Raw genomic sequence first — 16,236 nt, forward strand, 5'->3', positions numbered from 1 at the left:
CACTGGGACCCTCACCCCAGAGTGCGCAGTGCTGAAGCAAGGGCAGAGGGTGCAGGCTCTCAACCTGTCAGCCAACCACAGACAGCCGAGCTGTCTCTGACATGCTCTCTGTGTGGGCACTGTTTCCCTTCCTCCACTGAGATGTAGGCTTGGGTCCAAGTACCTTCTGCTGCTCACAGACAGCCTTTTGCTGCCCCCAGTCTCCTCTGTTTCTGCCTATTTGTGGCGTTGCTGACAGGTGGAGCCTGCGTGCCCAGGTATTTAGGGTGAGCTGCCATCAGAGATCTGGGCTGCTTCTGATGTGCTGCTTGAGGAAGCATCAACAACAGCCACTGCTGCCCACTCAGGTTCCACCCTGGGACCAGGTCGCCTCCGTGTCCCATTGTTTTCCCTCTCTCATCGTGGCCCCCCTGGATCCAGGGCCATGCTGTGACATGGAGTAAGAGGGGCTGGAGCATTTAGTCAGCTAGGGCTGGCACACACTGAGGCAGCTGCAGGAAGCCTCTGCTCATCCTCTCTGCCCTGCCTCATGGGCAAGCCTGGCACACATGCTCCTCACAAGCACGGTCTAAGCTTCCCACAGATCTCCTGTTAGTACCGGTGGCCCACCAACTTAACAAGGGGGTTCATCTCTCTCTCGGGGAGGATCCCATGACTCAGGGCCCCAGTCTGGCTCTTACCACTTTCCGGAAAAGGGCAGTATCCCTTTTCCGGAGCCCCCTCCCAGGGATCCCTGCCTGATCGCTTTTCCTTCCTTCCTCCCCGATTACATGTGGGTCTTTCTTACAGTCTTGGTCATACAGGACTTTTTCTGCAAGCTTCCAGTTAGTTTTCAATGAGAATTGTTCCATGTTTCGATGTATTCTGGATGTGTATGTATCAGGAGACAAGTTCCACATTCTTCTACTCCACCATCCTGATCAATCCTCCTATTATTCCTCATTAATAAGAATTATTCAACTCAAACTGGATACTTTATTTTGCCTGCTGAACACTGAGACTTACAGCTATTCTCATGCAAGTGTTAAAAGTAGTGTCAGGGGGATATATATATACCTATGGCTAATTCACATTGTTGTATGGCAGAAACCAACATAATGTTGTAAAGCAATTATCCTCCAATTTTAAAAAAGTAGTATCTGAGACACAGTAGCATCAAACTAAGCCTCTCTTAGAAAGAGTGTAAGGAAATTGAAAAATTAATAAACTTCATTATAGAAGTCAATGCTTGTGTACCATGTAAAACTATTTCAAATACTAACTCATGGTCTCAAACCCACATATAGGGAAATAATAAAACTGTGCACAGAGCAACACTGAACTCTAGTCATACTAAGCATAAGGCTTATCTTTAAGAATATAAGACCCTAGCATTTAGACAAGATACACCCAGCTTTTTATTCCAAGAATGATAACAATACTGATGGAGGAAAGGGACAGAGAAATGAGTCATCATCTCAGATCTAAAGAACACAAGAAATGATACTGTTCATATTTTATCAAAATTGTTATTTGATTAAATGTATGAGATTAGTGTATGCAGACAGAGACGCAAGCTAAGTGTTAGGGGAGAAAAAAAGAAGGCTGGACATTTGGATTCTAGTCTTAAATCAGTGAAACTAATGAAGAATGTTGAAAGTCAAAAGACACCGTGGAGAATCTGAACTTCAATTGGGAATGAGAAACACTCTACACAGCTCAAAAGATAATATTCGATAAGCTTTTTCTACCTGCAACCATGTAACTCTTGTTAACAAAATAAAAAGCTCTAAAAATTTAAGAACAAAGCAAGTAAGAGCACTTACTGGTAATGAACCCAGGATGGTCCAAGGGTTTTCTTGAATTGAGCGAGTCCTACAATATCAATATAAATGAGCTCAACGATTCGATCTCCTACAGTTGGGCAGCCAGATCGGTTTCCAACAACCTTCTTCATTATTCTAGAGAAAGAACAGAAAGAAGAAAAAAACAAAAACAATTTACTACAAGCACTACACTTAGCAACTTTAATAGGCAAAGAAACATCCCAAGAATGCTTATCAGGGAGAATGACATGGCCGTTCACAGTCAGCTGCCTATCCAAATTCTGCCCAGTCATCAGGTCTATCCAAAGCCTCGATTCTGAGTCTTGCAAAAGCAAATGGTGGAATACAAATACAGCCTTAGAAACCAAAAAAGATCTGGGTCTCAGTCTATCTCTATTTAATTTGCTGGTCAAGAAGATTATGGAGGTCTTTAAGCACTGGTGAAAGGGCCAGATGTGTTATTTAAACAGATAATTGTGGAAGCAACATGGAGCAATGGTTCCCAAATATGCCTGCACATTAGAATCACTCGGTGATCTTGGTGGATTTTCCTAAGCCCAGGCCATATGTATTCCAGACAACATAAATCATACTCTCCAAACTAGCAGCCATGAGATCTTAGGAAGTTAACTTCTCTGAATCTTTCCTCATCAAAAACAAAACAAAAAGGATTAGATACGGAGAAGATGGTAAGACAGAAACCTCTCGGGAATTCTTTTTTTTTTTTTCCCTGGGAATTCTTTAGGTAGTTGAAATAGGTATTGAAAGGAAAGTACACATACTGGATACTCAGTACCTATCAGTTTCTCCCAGAGTCTGTTCTTATTATACAGCCCTTACTGACCTCCTTCCATTTCAATACAAGCCTCTACAGTACAAACTTCTTTCTATACTGCACTGTACAGAAAATAGTTTGGTCAAGAAAATGCACTATCATAGCAAACACCTTCTTTCAACAAAATAAAGAGATAATTCCACACATGAACATCAACAGATATTCAATACCTATACCATACTGATTATATTCTTTGCAGCCAAAGATGGAGAAGCTCTATATAGTCAGCAAAAATAAGACCAGGAGCTGACTGTGGCTCAGATTATGAACTCCTTGTTGCCAAATTCAAACTTAAATTGAAGAAAGTAGGGAAAACCACTAGACCATTCAGGTATGACCTCAATCAAATCCTTTACAAGTATACAGTGGAAATGACAAATAGATTCAAAGGATTAGATCTGACAGACACAGTGCCTGAAAAACTATGGATGGAGGTTTGTAACACTGTATAGGGGGCAGTGATCAAAACCATCCCCAAGAAAAAGAAATGCAAAAAGGCAAAGTGATTGCCTGAGGAGGCTTTACAAATAGCTGAGAAAAAGAAGAGAAATGAAAGGCAAAGGAGAAAAGGAAAGATATACCCATCTGAATGCAGAGTTCCAAAGAATAGCAAGGAGAGATAAGAACGTTTTCCTAAGTGAACAATGCAAAGAAATACAGGGAAACAATAAAATGGGAAAGACTAGAGATCTCTTCAAGAAAATTAGAGATTCCAAGGGAACATTTTATGCAAAGATGGGCACAATAAAGGACAGAAATGGTATAGACCTAACAGAAGCAGAAGATACTAAGAAGAGGTGGCAAGAATACACAGAAGAATTATACAAAAAGATCTTTATGACCCAGATAACCACAATGGTGTGGTCAGTCACCTAGAGCCAGACATCCTGCAGTGAGAAGTCAAGTGGGCCTTAGAAAGCATTGCTATGAACAAAGCTAGTGGAGGTGATGGAATTCCAGCTGAGCTATTTCAAATCCTAAAAGATGATGCTGTGAAAGTGCTGCACTCAATATGCAGCAAATTTGGAAAATTCAGCAGTGGCACAGGACTTGAAAAGGTCAGTTTTTATTCTAATCCCAAAGAAGTGTAATGCCAAAGAATGTTTGAAGTACTGCAAACTGTACTCATTTCACATGCTAGCAAAGTAATGCTGAAAATCGTCCAAGCTGGGCTTCAACAGTATATGAGCCGAGAACTTCCAGATGTACAAGCTGGATTTAGAAAAGGCAGAGGAATCAGAGATCAAATTGTGAACATCTGTTGGATCACAGAAAAAGCAAGAGAATTCCAGAAAAACATCTATTTCTGCTTCACTGACTATGTTGAAGCCTTTGTGGATCACAACAAACTGTGGAAAATTCTTCAAGAGATGGGAATATCAGACTACCTTACCCACGTCCTGAGAAATCTTTATGCAGGTCAGGAAACAACAGTTAGAACTGGACATGGAACAATGGACTGGTTCCAAATTGAGAAAGGAGCATGTCAAAGCTGCATATTGTCACCCTGCTTGTATAACATATATGCAGAGTACATCACGTGAAATTCTGGGCTGGATGAAGCACAAGCTGGAATCAAGATTGCTGGGAGAAATATCAACAACCTCCGATAAGCAGATGACACCACCCTATGGCAGAAAGTGACGAAGAACTAAACAGTCTCTTAAAAAAGTGAAAGAGGAGAGTGAAAAAGTTGGCTTAAAACTCAACATTCAGAAAACTAAGATCATGGTGATCCATCCCATCACTTCATGATAAATAGACGGGGAAACAATGGAAACTGACAGACTTTATTTTCCTGGGCTCCAAAATCACTGCAGATAGTGACTGCAGCCATGAAATTAAAGGCCGCTTCCTCCTTGGAAGAAAAGCTATGACCAACCTAGACAGCATATTAAATAGCAGAGACATTACTTTACCAACAAAGGTCCATCTGGTCAAAGCTATGGTTTTTCCAGCAGTTATATATGGATGTTGAGAGTTGGACCATAAAGAAGGCTGACTGCCAAAGAATTGATGCTTTTGAACTGTGGTGTTGGAGAAGACTCTTGTGAGTCCCTTGGTCAATCCTAAAGGAAATCAATCTTGAATGTTTATCAGAAGGACTGATGCTGAAGCTGAAACTCCAGAACTCTGGCTACTTGATGCAGAGCCAACTCACTGGAAAAGACCCTGATGCAGGGAAAGACTGAAAGCAGGAGGAGAATGAGACGACAGATGACGAGATAGTTGGATGGCATCATCGACTCAATGGACATGAGTTTGAGCAAGCTCCAGGAGACGGTGAAGGACAAGGAAGCCTGGTGTGCTCCAGTTCACATGGTCACAAAGAGTCAGACACGACTGAGCTACTGAACAACAACAAAATACTGCTCTGTGCTGTTCGCTAATTTTTTCTCTTATGTCTAATTTTTCCTTCTGACTAGACTGTATTTAAGAACTGGCACTATGGTTTATACTTTTTCATTATCCTTCCATCCATCCACTAACATAAACCTAATCATCTATTTAAACCCCCGCTCGCACTCAGAGCCAACATACTTGATTGTAGGTGAGCTTCACATGGTGAAGCATATAACTGCTAACCATACTGCCATCTGCCCAGAAATTGGCCATTTATCTATTTATCCCTGCTCACATCCCTTAACAGTCCTTAACCAAACTATGGACACCCTACTCCAAAGGACAAGAGTCATCAACAGGCCTCTGCCTACAGCTCCTCAATGACACTGCTCTAGGCACCCTTTTCTCTACTGGGTTTCTGAAAGAACCAATTTCTTACCAGGTAGTAAATACTTTCATCTTCACAGGCTACATAGTCTCTGTCACAGTTATTTAACTCTGCTCTTGTAGAAGGAAAGCAGTCACAGATAATATACAAACAGTGGGTGTGGCTGTGGGCCCATGAAACTTGATTAATAAAAGAGGATGCCTGTGCTATACCTGAGAGCATCAACAGAGAGTTATGCCTGAGCCTCACCCCCAAAAGCTGGCATTTAATTAGTCTGGGATATGGTCTGGGCTGAGGGAGTCTAAAAAGATCTCTAGGTGATTCTAATGTGTAGGCATGTGTGGGAACCACTGCTCCAAAATTAATAAACACATCTGGCTTTGACACCAGGGCTTCAAGACCTCCATGATCTTCTTGATCAGCAAATAAAGTCTCTGCCTAGTAGATCCCTAATATGACTTTTCGGGCCTCCCTAGGGAGTACCTATCCCCAGAGCACCCACCCTCTCTCCCATTGATCTCTTCACTTATTTGTTCAGTAAACAGTTATGAGTATCTGCTGTTCTAGGTGCTCAATACACAGTGGTGAGCAATACTCACACTTTCTCCACTCCCTGTACTTATCATCCTCACCTCAAGTAGTACCTAATCACAGTGCAATTAGTGTCACTATTGTATAATGCATCAGTTGTAATTATCAAAAGGTTTGCATCTCCTTGACCACAGGCTGATCATCTCTACGTCCCATATCGAGAACCAGCCCAAAGGAGGTGAAGGAATGACCGTACAATGTATGAATACACCTACTTCAGAGGATGTGTCCCCAATGTGTTTTTTTTTAAAGAAGCAGGGCAAAGGCAATGGCAGGCAGCTACTAAAGAGTGGTGAAGGGCTCAGAAAGACCTTGGGTTTCTCGAGCTTTGAAAGGGGCATTGTCGTTCCATGGTCAAGAGCACAGGCTTTGAGGTTAGACAGAGGGCTCAAATCCTGGCTCTCCCACATATCCTCAATAGGACCTTGAAGAACCCATTTTTGGTTTGAACCCCCGTTTCCTCATCTTTAAAATGTAGAAAGCAACAGTACCTACTTCTAGGCTTACACTAAGGACTAAATAAAATATAACATATGAAGTGCTTAATATCTGGTGCACAGGAAGTGTTCAACAAATGTTAGTTCTAAATGGGCACTATCAATATTATGGCTGTCATAATTGGTGACATATGATATTTTCACCATCAATATCATAACTGTTGATATTACTGCTATGTAACTAAAGCCCGGATCATGGTTTCAGCATATGGAAACCATTTAACAAATGAGAGCTGACGTTGTTTTATTGATAATACTGCTTTTTCATCTCCATACTGCCTCTAATCCTGTGTGGACCCTGGACCTAACACAGTGACCTCGCTGGACAATAAAGTAGGAGCAAGGTAGGACATATGCTGTCTTACGTCTTCCATCTCTAGAACGTCCCTTCAAGTGTTTTCTTTTGGAACAGTTGACATATTGCTTCATGCTAACTTGGCTGTTGGGTAGAGAGTCTCAATGGGGGGTTATCCAAAAAGGAGGAAAGGAGAGCTAAGCACTTCTGCTTGGTCAGCCGTGTTAGTCTAAAAGTGATTAACGGCGGATTCAAGCTAGAAGCACATTTCAATGAAACCAAAAAACCGAGGTAGAATTAACAGACTCAGAGTTGCAAGTGGGCTAATTGAAATAGGATTGGATCAGTGCTTTCGAGAAATTCATCTTCTCCAAATTAAATTACAAACAGGAACCTGCCCTGTTTGAAGATTTAGAAAGTGTGATGCTGAGGAGGGAAGGGTATACATTTCAGCAAGAGACAGGGAATTAAGAAAGTTAACAATGTTTTGTGCTGCAGATGTTGGAAGCACCTGTAACAGCAGAGAATAAGCTCCTTAGTTTGAAATTTCTGGCATTCATTTATCAAGCCTCTGGAGCTTGAAGCTACAATGAAAACATATTAGCCTTTTCACAGTGTATGTATTTAGCTCCTGAAAATAATCTTCTTATCTCCTGTTTAGTGAATTATCACTTTCATTTTTCTCCACAAGAAATTATACACTAATAGAGGGCTGTAAGAGTTTACAATTTCTTTTTTGTATTCTGATTTTAAAATTGAAAAGTAATCTCCTTACTCCTTGAGCTCTGCCAGTGAAGCTGAAATCCTAATGTCATGGCCCAGTAAGTACAGAGATGTAATTAAATCACTCCACTGAACTAATTCACCAAGAGGGCCACCACTGAAAGCTGTCTCTGCAATCTTAAATCCAGATTCCTTAGTCAGGAGGCCCAGGTGAACAAGGACCTGAAAAAAAAAAAAAGAGGGACATACTGATTCTCATTGGATCAAGTACAAATTCCACAGTAACCTACCAAAAAACCACTCACCAATTCCAAAAATAAAATCTCAACATGGGGTAAATAATTTTTCTAGAAGTTAAATAGAAAGAAAGGAAATGATCTCTCATTGTTGTTTTAGAGAAATAAAGTCATTTCTGCATTCGGTATGGCTTTGGACAAATAATCCTGCTTTCCAAAGGTAAAAAATCAGGATTAAAGGACAGTCAACCAGGACAATAAAATATCTTTTAACAATACTGGGCTTTTTTGCCACAGATGGAATATTTTTAAGCTATTAACATGATAAATTTCAAACACTAACAAAAACAGATATGACAATACAGTCAATTCTGATGTACTTAACAATTACTGACTTCAACAATGATTAACTCCTGACAGATCTTATTTAGTATACCCCCCTCACTTTCTCCCAACCCCTCCAGCTTATCTTGAAACAAATCTGAGAGAGCCTATCATCTGTAAAAACCTCAGCTGGAATTTCTAAAAGAAATACATTTTCACTTAAAAAATACAACTGTAATATCACTGTCACCCCTAACACAGCTATTAATTTCTTAGTATCATCCAATATCCAGTTAGTGCATACACTTGCTCAACTGTCCCTTATTTTTCCCAAGAGCAGTTATTTGAGCCAGAATTCAAATAAAGTGCATAAACTGTAACGTCTCATACCTCTCTTAGCCTTCTCTAACTGTAGGTTAACTGCCTGATCTTCCTTTTTGGGAGGGAGAGGGGCTTGTAATTTACTTGTCAAAGAAACTGGGTTGTATTTCCAGAAACCCTCTAGGTTTCACTGACTGTAAAACAGATTTTTCTGTCCCTTGTATTTACGGTAAATCAATAACTACAGCTGCAGCCATGATCAAATTTGTATTTGATTTTTGGGGCAACACTACTTCATAGGTAGTGCTGGGTACTTCCAGTGGTAGGAACAGTATCTGGGCGTTTCTTTTTTGTGCTGTTTGCAGCTACTGATGATCACTAACTAGATGCATTAATCCATTACAGCTTGCCACTGATGACATTCTATCATCCCTTCTGCATTCATTAGCTGTAATATTGGTACTTCTAGAAAGAGAAAACTATCCCTCATGGACAGCTTACGTAAGAAAAAACCTGGTAAATACCTGATTATTTCCTTTTACTTATTGGTTTTCAAAATAACAGATTTGTTCTTTAGCATTCTCTAATGATGACAAAGGAAGATTTTTAAAAAAAAAATATGTGTATTATTATACATGAACATGAACATAAGTATATTTGATGGGTTTCAGTACACTGCAGTTATTATTCTTACTGATTACCAAATTATGCCACCTTGGGCAATGGGAGGCTATTAAAGTTGGCTTTCAAGTTCTTTGAAAAAATTCTAGTAGTCTTTGATAATTTCTTTTTTTTCATATATAGAAATATTATGCTCACATGAGATTCATATTTAATACATATCAGTATGTTTTAGCTGACAGTGAGAATAGCATTCAGTATGGGTTTCCAGGTGTAAATTCAGAGTAGCAAGGCAGCTTTTAATGTGATCCAACTGACTGCAGTCTGAAAGGAAAACAGCGATGTTAGCTTAACTAAACCTAGGGTATAAGAGCTTCACACTCAGGGATATTACAAGGGTTTCCCAAGCATCTCCTCGTGAACGTCAAAACAAACTTGCTCAAGTTCAATTTACAGTATTTCTGTCTCAGGAACACAAGCAGAACTGCCACCAAACACAGTAGCAGTGAGACTCCCCAGCTGGTTGCCCAAATGGCAGAACGGCCAAACACCCAGAGTATGAAACTGTCATGATGATGTAACAGGAAGTTCTTTAAGGTTGTATTTGAGTAAAGAAAAGAGAATTAAACTTCCTGATGCTACTGAGAGTGAGTCAGATGGTACATAGGAAAATCTTACAGGCAGATATTCTGCCTGGCTTCACTGAAGAAAAACGTGTGCTAGTTTCTGCTAAGATTGTTGTAAACCGGGGAAAAAGCCCAAAAATGGCTGTACAGGAAGACTCTGTGTGGACTCGCCCCCAGGGAATATCACTGGGGACATGACATTTCTCTTAGTCTCGTCTCCATGAAAATCAAATTTTCAAGAAACTGGCATTCAGCTGAAGTGAATTAATCAGAAACTCACTTTCTTCCGCTTTCTCTTCTCAAGATTCTGCTTCATTGCCAAAGACTTGATTGCTTGGATCCACGCATCAGCCATTCGCCGAATCCGCAGTCTCATCCATCGGAATTCTTCATGCTTTTTCATCATACTGTAGAGAATATTAACATCTGTACGAATTTCTGCCTAGAAACAGAAATTTAATAAAAATGAATAGGAGATAAGAAGCCCAAAACCATAATGGTTTTCATGATGTGACGTTTGAAAACTTGAAAGAGAGAGTCAATTAAACATGTGGCTTCAAAAGGGAGTCTGGTTCACTGAAGAGCTTTGCTTGAAGGTCCTGAGGCTGCAAATTGAGGCAAAGGGTCACTGACTGCTGCTCTGCTATATAAGGGGCATCATTAAAAAATTAGAAGTGGAGAAAAGCAGCACAGGCATTGCCAAGCCCTGAGCTAGGTCAAAATGTGTATTTTACAGTGAAATGTGCTTGATGCATCTTAAAATTGTCTGCACCCGAATTTATTGGCCCTTTGGATCTACTTTGGGGGAGCAGACTCTTGGGAAAACTGAAGTTTATCCTTAACAGGCTACCTGCCATTGTGGAGGCTGCTACAAAGCCTCATTCCATCTACAAAGTAGGAAAATACATGCTAACCCTCTAGTCTTGCCCCAATCCAAATAAGCAAAAGTTTATTATTTTCTACAAGGAATTTAAAAGCCAGGAATATCACTTTACTATTGTAACTGAATAAAATTTTGAATTCAAGCCAGAATAACTTAAAAGTCAGAAAGAGTATTTTTCTACAATAGCTGGATGTAATCAGTGATTGAAAGAACAGGGAGAAATAATAACATTAGTATTCTTTTCATATAACATCTAAAGAAAGCATGATGAATCCATCTTTCAGCAGTCACCATAATTGATTCTAAATACTCATCTGACCATGCCATGACTCAATTATGTCCCAAGAATCCCATGGTCTAAGTGAGGCTCAGCAAACTAGCTCTTTGACCAAATCTTTCTCAGTTCAGTTCAGTTGCTCAGTTGTGTCTGACTCTTTGCAACCCCATGGACTGCAGCACGACAGGCTTCCCTGTCCAACACCAACTCCTGGAGCCCATTCAAACTCATGTCCATTGTGTCATGTGATGCCATCCAACCATCTCATCCTCTGTCGTCCCCTTCTCCTCCCGCCTTCTATCTTTCCCAGGATCAGGGTCTTTCGCATGAGTCGGTTGTGTGCATCAGGAGGCCAGAGTATTGGAGTTGCAGCTTCAGCATCAGTCCTTCCAATGAATATTCAGGACTGATTTCCTTTAGGATTGACTAGTTGGATCTCCTTGCAGTCCAAGGGACTCTCAAGAGTCTTCTCCAACACCACAGTTCAAAAACATCAATTCTTTAGTGCTCTGCTTTCTTTATAGTCAAACTCTCACATCCACACATGACTACTGGAAAAACCATAGCATTGACTAGACGGACCTTTGTTGGTAAAGTAATGTCTCTGCTTTTTAACATGCTGTCTAGGTTGGTCATAGCTTTTCTTCCAAGGAGGAAGTGTCTTTTAATGTCATGGCTGCAGTCACCATTTGCAGTGATTTTGGTGCCCAAGAAAATAAAGTCTGTCACTGTTTCCATTGTTTCCCCATCTAGTTGCCATGAAGTGATGGGACCGGATGCCATGATCTTAGTTTTCTGAATGTTGAGTTTTAAGCCAACTCTTTCACTCTCCTCTTTTACTTTCATCAAGAGGCTGTTTAGTTCTTCTTTGCTTTCCACCATAAGGGTGGTATTATCTGCATATCTGAGGCTATTGATATTTCTCCCGGCAATCTTGGTTCCAGTTTGTGCTTCATCCAGTCCGGCACTTTGCATGATGTACTCTGCATATAAATTAAATAAGCAGGGTGACAGTATACAGCCTTGACATACTCCTTTTCTGATCTAGAACCAGTCTGTTGTTCCATGTCCAGTTCCAATGGTTGCTTCCTGACCTGCAGACAGATTTCTTAGGAGGCAGGTCAGGTGGTCTGGTGTTCCCATCTCTTTAAGAATTATCCACAGTTTGTTGTGATCCATGCAGTCAAAGGCTTTGGTGTAGTCAATAAAGCAAAAGTAGATGTTTTTCTGGAATTCTCTTGCTTTTTTGATGATCTCCTTCTTTCCTGATGATCTTCCTCATTGCCTGTTTTTTCTACATAGTTTTGTGAGAACACAGCCATGCCCACTCATTTGCATATGGCGAGGGCTGCCCTGTGCTCAAGGTCAGAATGGAGTAGGTGTACAGAGACTTTCTTATGGCCTACAAAGAGGAAAGTATCTACTATCTGGCCTTTCACAGAAAAAGTCTGCTGACCTCTGAGGAAAAGAATAAGGGCTTGAGTTTTTAATATGAAGCTTTTCACAGCCCCTACCTACCTTTCCCATCTCTTCTTCATTCCAGCTCATTCAGACCCCTATGGCCTTGTCCCAGGCTCTTCTGAAAATGCCAGGCTCTTGTATGGGCACCTTTTTACCTCACATCTGAGACATCTTTCTCTCCTTGATTTGGTGTAAATCCATTCATCACTTCAAATTCGACTCCAAGGTCATTTTCTCTTTACATCTCTCCTGACCCACGCAGGCTGTGATGGCCACTTCCTCACTAATTTCCATGGGCCTGTGTTTCAGTGTCGACATGGGTGCAGTCACCATTTACAACCACCACCTTCATTACCAGATCACTGAGCACCTCCAAGTCTGGTACCAGGTCTTACTGACTTAGGAACCCTCAGAGAACTGCTCAATAAATAAACATAATGCTAACAGGGTTGATGTGGCCACTCAAATTTCCACAGGGCTGGGGACAGAAGTTCTTCAGTTTACTATTATTTCAGATTACAGCTGGCATCTCTAGAAGTCTCTACATGTATCACTTGGCAGCAGCCCCAAATCACAAGCCAGGTAAGAGGTTTCCAAAACCACTTACCAATGAATTACGATCAGCTTCTTCATAGGGATTTTTCGCTCTCCAAGGTAAATGGGGACACCAATTTTCAACCTGAAAAACAGGAACCAGAGACTCTAAGTATACCAGTTCATTTGCAAATGAATTAACGTCTGTGCCAAGCTGGAGCACAGCGCCTTGTACACAGAAAGTGGGTTATTATTAATACCATTATTAGTCAGACTCCCACACTCTAAGCCAGCAACCCAGAGAGGTCTGCTCTCAGATGCAACAATAACCAGTCAAGGTCCCAAGGAACCTATGATTACACTACATCCATCCTTCAAAAACGTCATAATGACTAGTTCCTTAATCACTTAATCTTCATAATTCTATGCAGAAGGAGGGGGGGCTTTTATGGTAGAAAGTTAAAAGATCTGAACACTGCTGCCAGGGGATAGGAATGCAAAGGTGCTTCTGTGCCATTTATTTAGCAAAAGGACAGGAATGATTTGTTATTTGCTCTGGCGTGTCTGGAAAGGTAACAGCAAGTCATCTGACGCACAGAACTCCATCATTTATCTCCAAATTAGGAATGCAACTGAGAGTTTAAGGCTAACGGATCAAGGCTTCCCCTCATTTTGTGGCTGTTCACTTCACACTATCTCAAGGAACAGGGTGATAAAACCTATTGGAAAGAGAGATGAGGAAAGAAAAAACCCTTCAGCAATCTTGTGAGAGCCACTGTGGAAGACTGATTGTTCTGTCAATGCACCAGAGTTTAGAGAGCAGGAGAGGAGGAAAGAGAAAGCAGAAGTACCAAATTTTACAGGAAAGGTTACCAAAGAAAAATAAGGCAGATTTACAGTTTCTAGTAACTGAAGAATGCACTGACTGATATTGATGTCTACCCACTTTGCCAAAACTGGCCATATAATTCCAAGACAGCATATCACCCATTCACTATTATGAGGTTATTAAAGATGGTTAATAAATAGGAAATGAAAATAATGTTTCTATGGCCAGGTGGACCCATAAAAATGAACAGAGCCAGAGGGTAGGGGGCATCCTTGGAGGATCATGGAGAAGGCAGGGATGTAAGTGAAGTTAGACTTTCAGGTCAGCAATGCAAAGTCAGACAAGCTGGTTAGTCCCCCAGCTCTGGGTGAGTTTTCAAAGAAAGCAGTTTCACTACTCTAGAAATAAGGCAAGGTGATTTTGACTAGGACCCAAAATAATTGGGCAATTTGCATAAAGCCCTCTGCTGCTGCAAGTGATCTGAAAGCAATATGCAGAGGGTAGCTAAGTTTGGGGGTGGGTGGAATTCCTGGATAGGAAAAGTATCATATTCTCTTTTCTTTTTGTGGAGTGAAATTAGATTTGACCAGCTTTGTGAATGGCTTCAGAGACTCAAAAGGACTGCTCATAAGAAAGGTTGCAATGGTTTTTACTCATAAGAAAATAGCAACTTGCCTGAAATGCCTATGTCTAAACACTGAGCACTTATACAGCAGCATCACCATGAAAGGCAAAAATCACAAAGGAAAAGCACTCTATAAGTGAGAAAAGTGAGGAGGAACTAGCAGAAAAGAAGCCTCCAAGGGGATGAAGCTGGTCCCAGCAGCACTGCACACATCTGTGCCTTGTATGCTTAGGCTGGACTGAATTATTTAATTCAAATTAAATTTTTGTAAATGGACTCAGTAAGACAGTGCTTTAAAGCATATTTATACCATGAAGGATTCAAATAGATTGCTGACCTGACTGCGAGAACTTCCATTGCACAAAAAAGCACGAGGATAAGCGAGCAGGGCACAGATTCATAGTCAATCCCATATTAAATAAATAACAAAATGCACACAGCAGCATGTCAGAATAAAAAATGTCCTCATGAAGAGCATGATAGGGAGAGATGAGACATGACTATGAATAAAGAAAATCAAGCAAAAGGAGACACATTAGTGAGATCAGATAAAGGAGAGTACATTCATTCCTCTGCCCTTCGAAGAATCTTCCAAAATTTACTCTGATGAAAATACAGTCCAAGGTGATCTTCTAAAGTATGAGTTCCCTACAGAATACTCAAGACTTTAATTCCTCTTTGAAACTGATCATTTATCTCAGTTCCTCTTACTCTAAATCACTGGATAATACCATGTGAGATTTCAAGGGCATCTCAGAAAGTATGGGAAATGGAGTCAGTGTATTTTGAATTTAGCAAGAAATCTTACCATTACATACACACTCATAATAGAGGAAAAATCCATTCTGAATATCTTGACCCAGAATGAGGACAGTGGGTTTTCAGGGTAGCTGTTTCTGTATACAGTGATAAGCTAACTGGTTAACAAAATAATTAAATTATACATAAATCAATTACTCCATGGGGAGTGGAGTAAAAAACAAACAAACACACACATTTCTTTCTGAAATCTCAGTGGATTACCAGGACTGGAAGAAAGCCAGGCCTGGCAGTAACTCCACGTATTGAAACAAAACAGCCCTCAAACGAGCAACATTTTCCTAAATAAGAACATCATTGACAACACAGGGAAAAATCTTGTTCAGGGATTGTAATTCAACTTCCTCATCCCTAACTGTTTTGTCCAATCTACTCTGGCTCCCTAAATGTGTCTAACCACCCAGCATATCATCCTACCTAAGAAAGCTGGACCCCAGAGAGAGTCCCCTGTCTTCCTGATCTGGAAGCTCTTCTGCTTTAACTCATTCTCATCATCTTAGTGTTCTTCTGGCTCTCAGAACCCCAGGGCCCTATTTCTGCCTGTGGTCACCTACTGGCTTGGCTACAATTTTCCAACTGCAACCTTAGAGCTCTCTCTGGGATTAAATCTGTGGTGCTGGACCCTCCCAGTGCCTACCCTCACCTCTACCCAACTCCTGCAAGCTGGCAAGTCCTCGGTCAAGCCCTCTGCCAGGGAAGGGAATGGGCAGCCTTAAAATCTCCCACGAATCACTGTAGTGAGTCTAAGAATTGAAAATCATCTAAGTTTAGGGCAACACGCATGCAGCAATCAATAGAGAAGCAGAACCATGACTATAATAACCTTTGATTTGAAGGTGAAACTTCTATAGAGCTAATCTTTTTAGTGCACTAGCTCCAGGCTACAAAATGAAGAGGCAGGGGAGGAGAGGGTGAGACTATGGAAAGAGTAACAAGGCAATTTACATTACTATATATAATGATAGCCAAGGGGAATTTGCTGTATGGCTCAGGAAACTCAAACAGGGGCTCTGTATCAATCTAGGGTGGTGGAATGGGGCTGGAGATGGGAGGGAGGTTCAAAAGAGAGGGGATATATGTATACCTATGGCTGATCCATGTTAATAACAAAGTTCTGTAAAGCAATTATCCTTCAACAAAATAAAAAAAATATGAAGAGGAAGAAGAAGGAGGCAATGGCAATCCACTCCAGTACTCTTGCCT

At 40.8% G+C, this 16,236-nt stretch overlaps 1 protein-coding gene across 1 annotated transcript in view; it reads right to left on the reverse strand.

Moving 5' to 3' along the window:
- Positions 1 to 16,236, reverse strand: part of MGAT5 (alpha-1,6-mannosylglycoprotein 6-beta-N-acetylglucosaminyltransferase) — a 238,563-nt gene that overhangs the window by 133,948 nt on the left and 88,379 nt on the right. The window contains exons 5-8 of the mRNA XM_068968274.1: positions 12,834 to 12,905; positions 9,886 to 10,047; positions 7,530 to 7,699; positions 1,806 to 1,940 (exon numbers count right to left, since the gene is read on the reverse strand). Coding sequence (XP_068824375.1) covers positions 1,806 to 1,940; positions 7,530 to 7,699; positions 9,886 to 10,047; positions 12,834 to 12,905 — 539 coding nt within the window. The remainder of the gene's footprint in view (positions 1 to 1,805; positions 1,941 to 7,529; positions 7,700 to 9,885; positions 10,048 to 12,833; positions 12,906 to 16,236) is intronic.

This window comes from Capricornis sumatraensis, chromosome 3 (genome assembly GCF_032405125.1).
Source record: "Capricornis sumatraensis isolate serow.1 chromosome 3, serow.2, whole genome shotgun sequence".
Classification (NCBI taxonomy): Eukaryota; Metazoa; Chordata; class Mammalia; order Artiodactyla; family Bovidae; genus Capricornis; species Capricornis sumatraensis.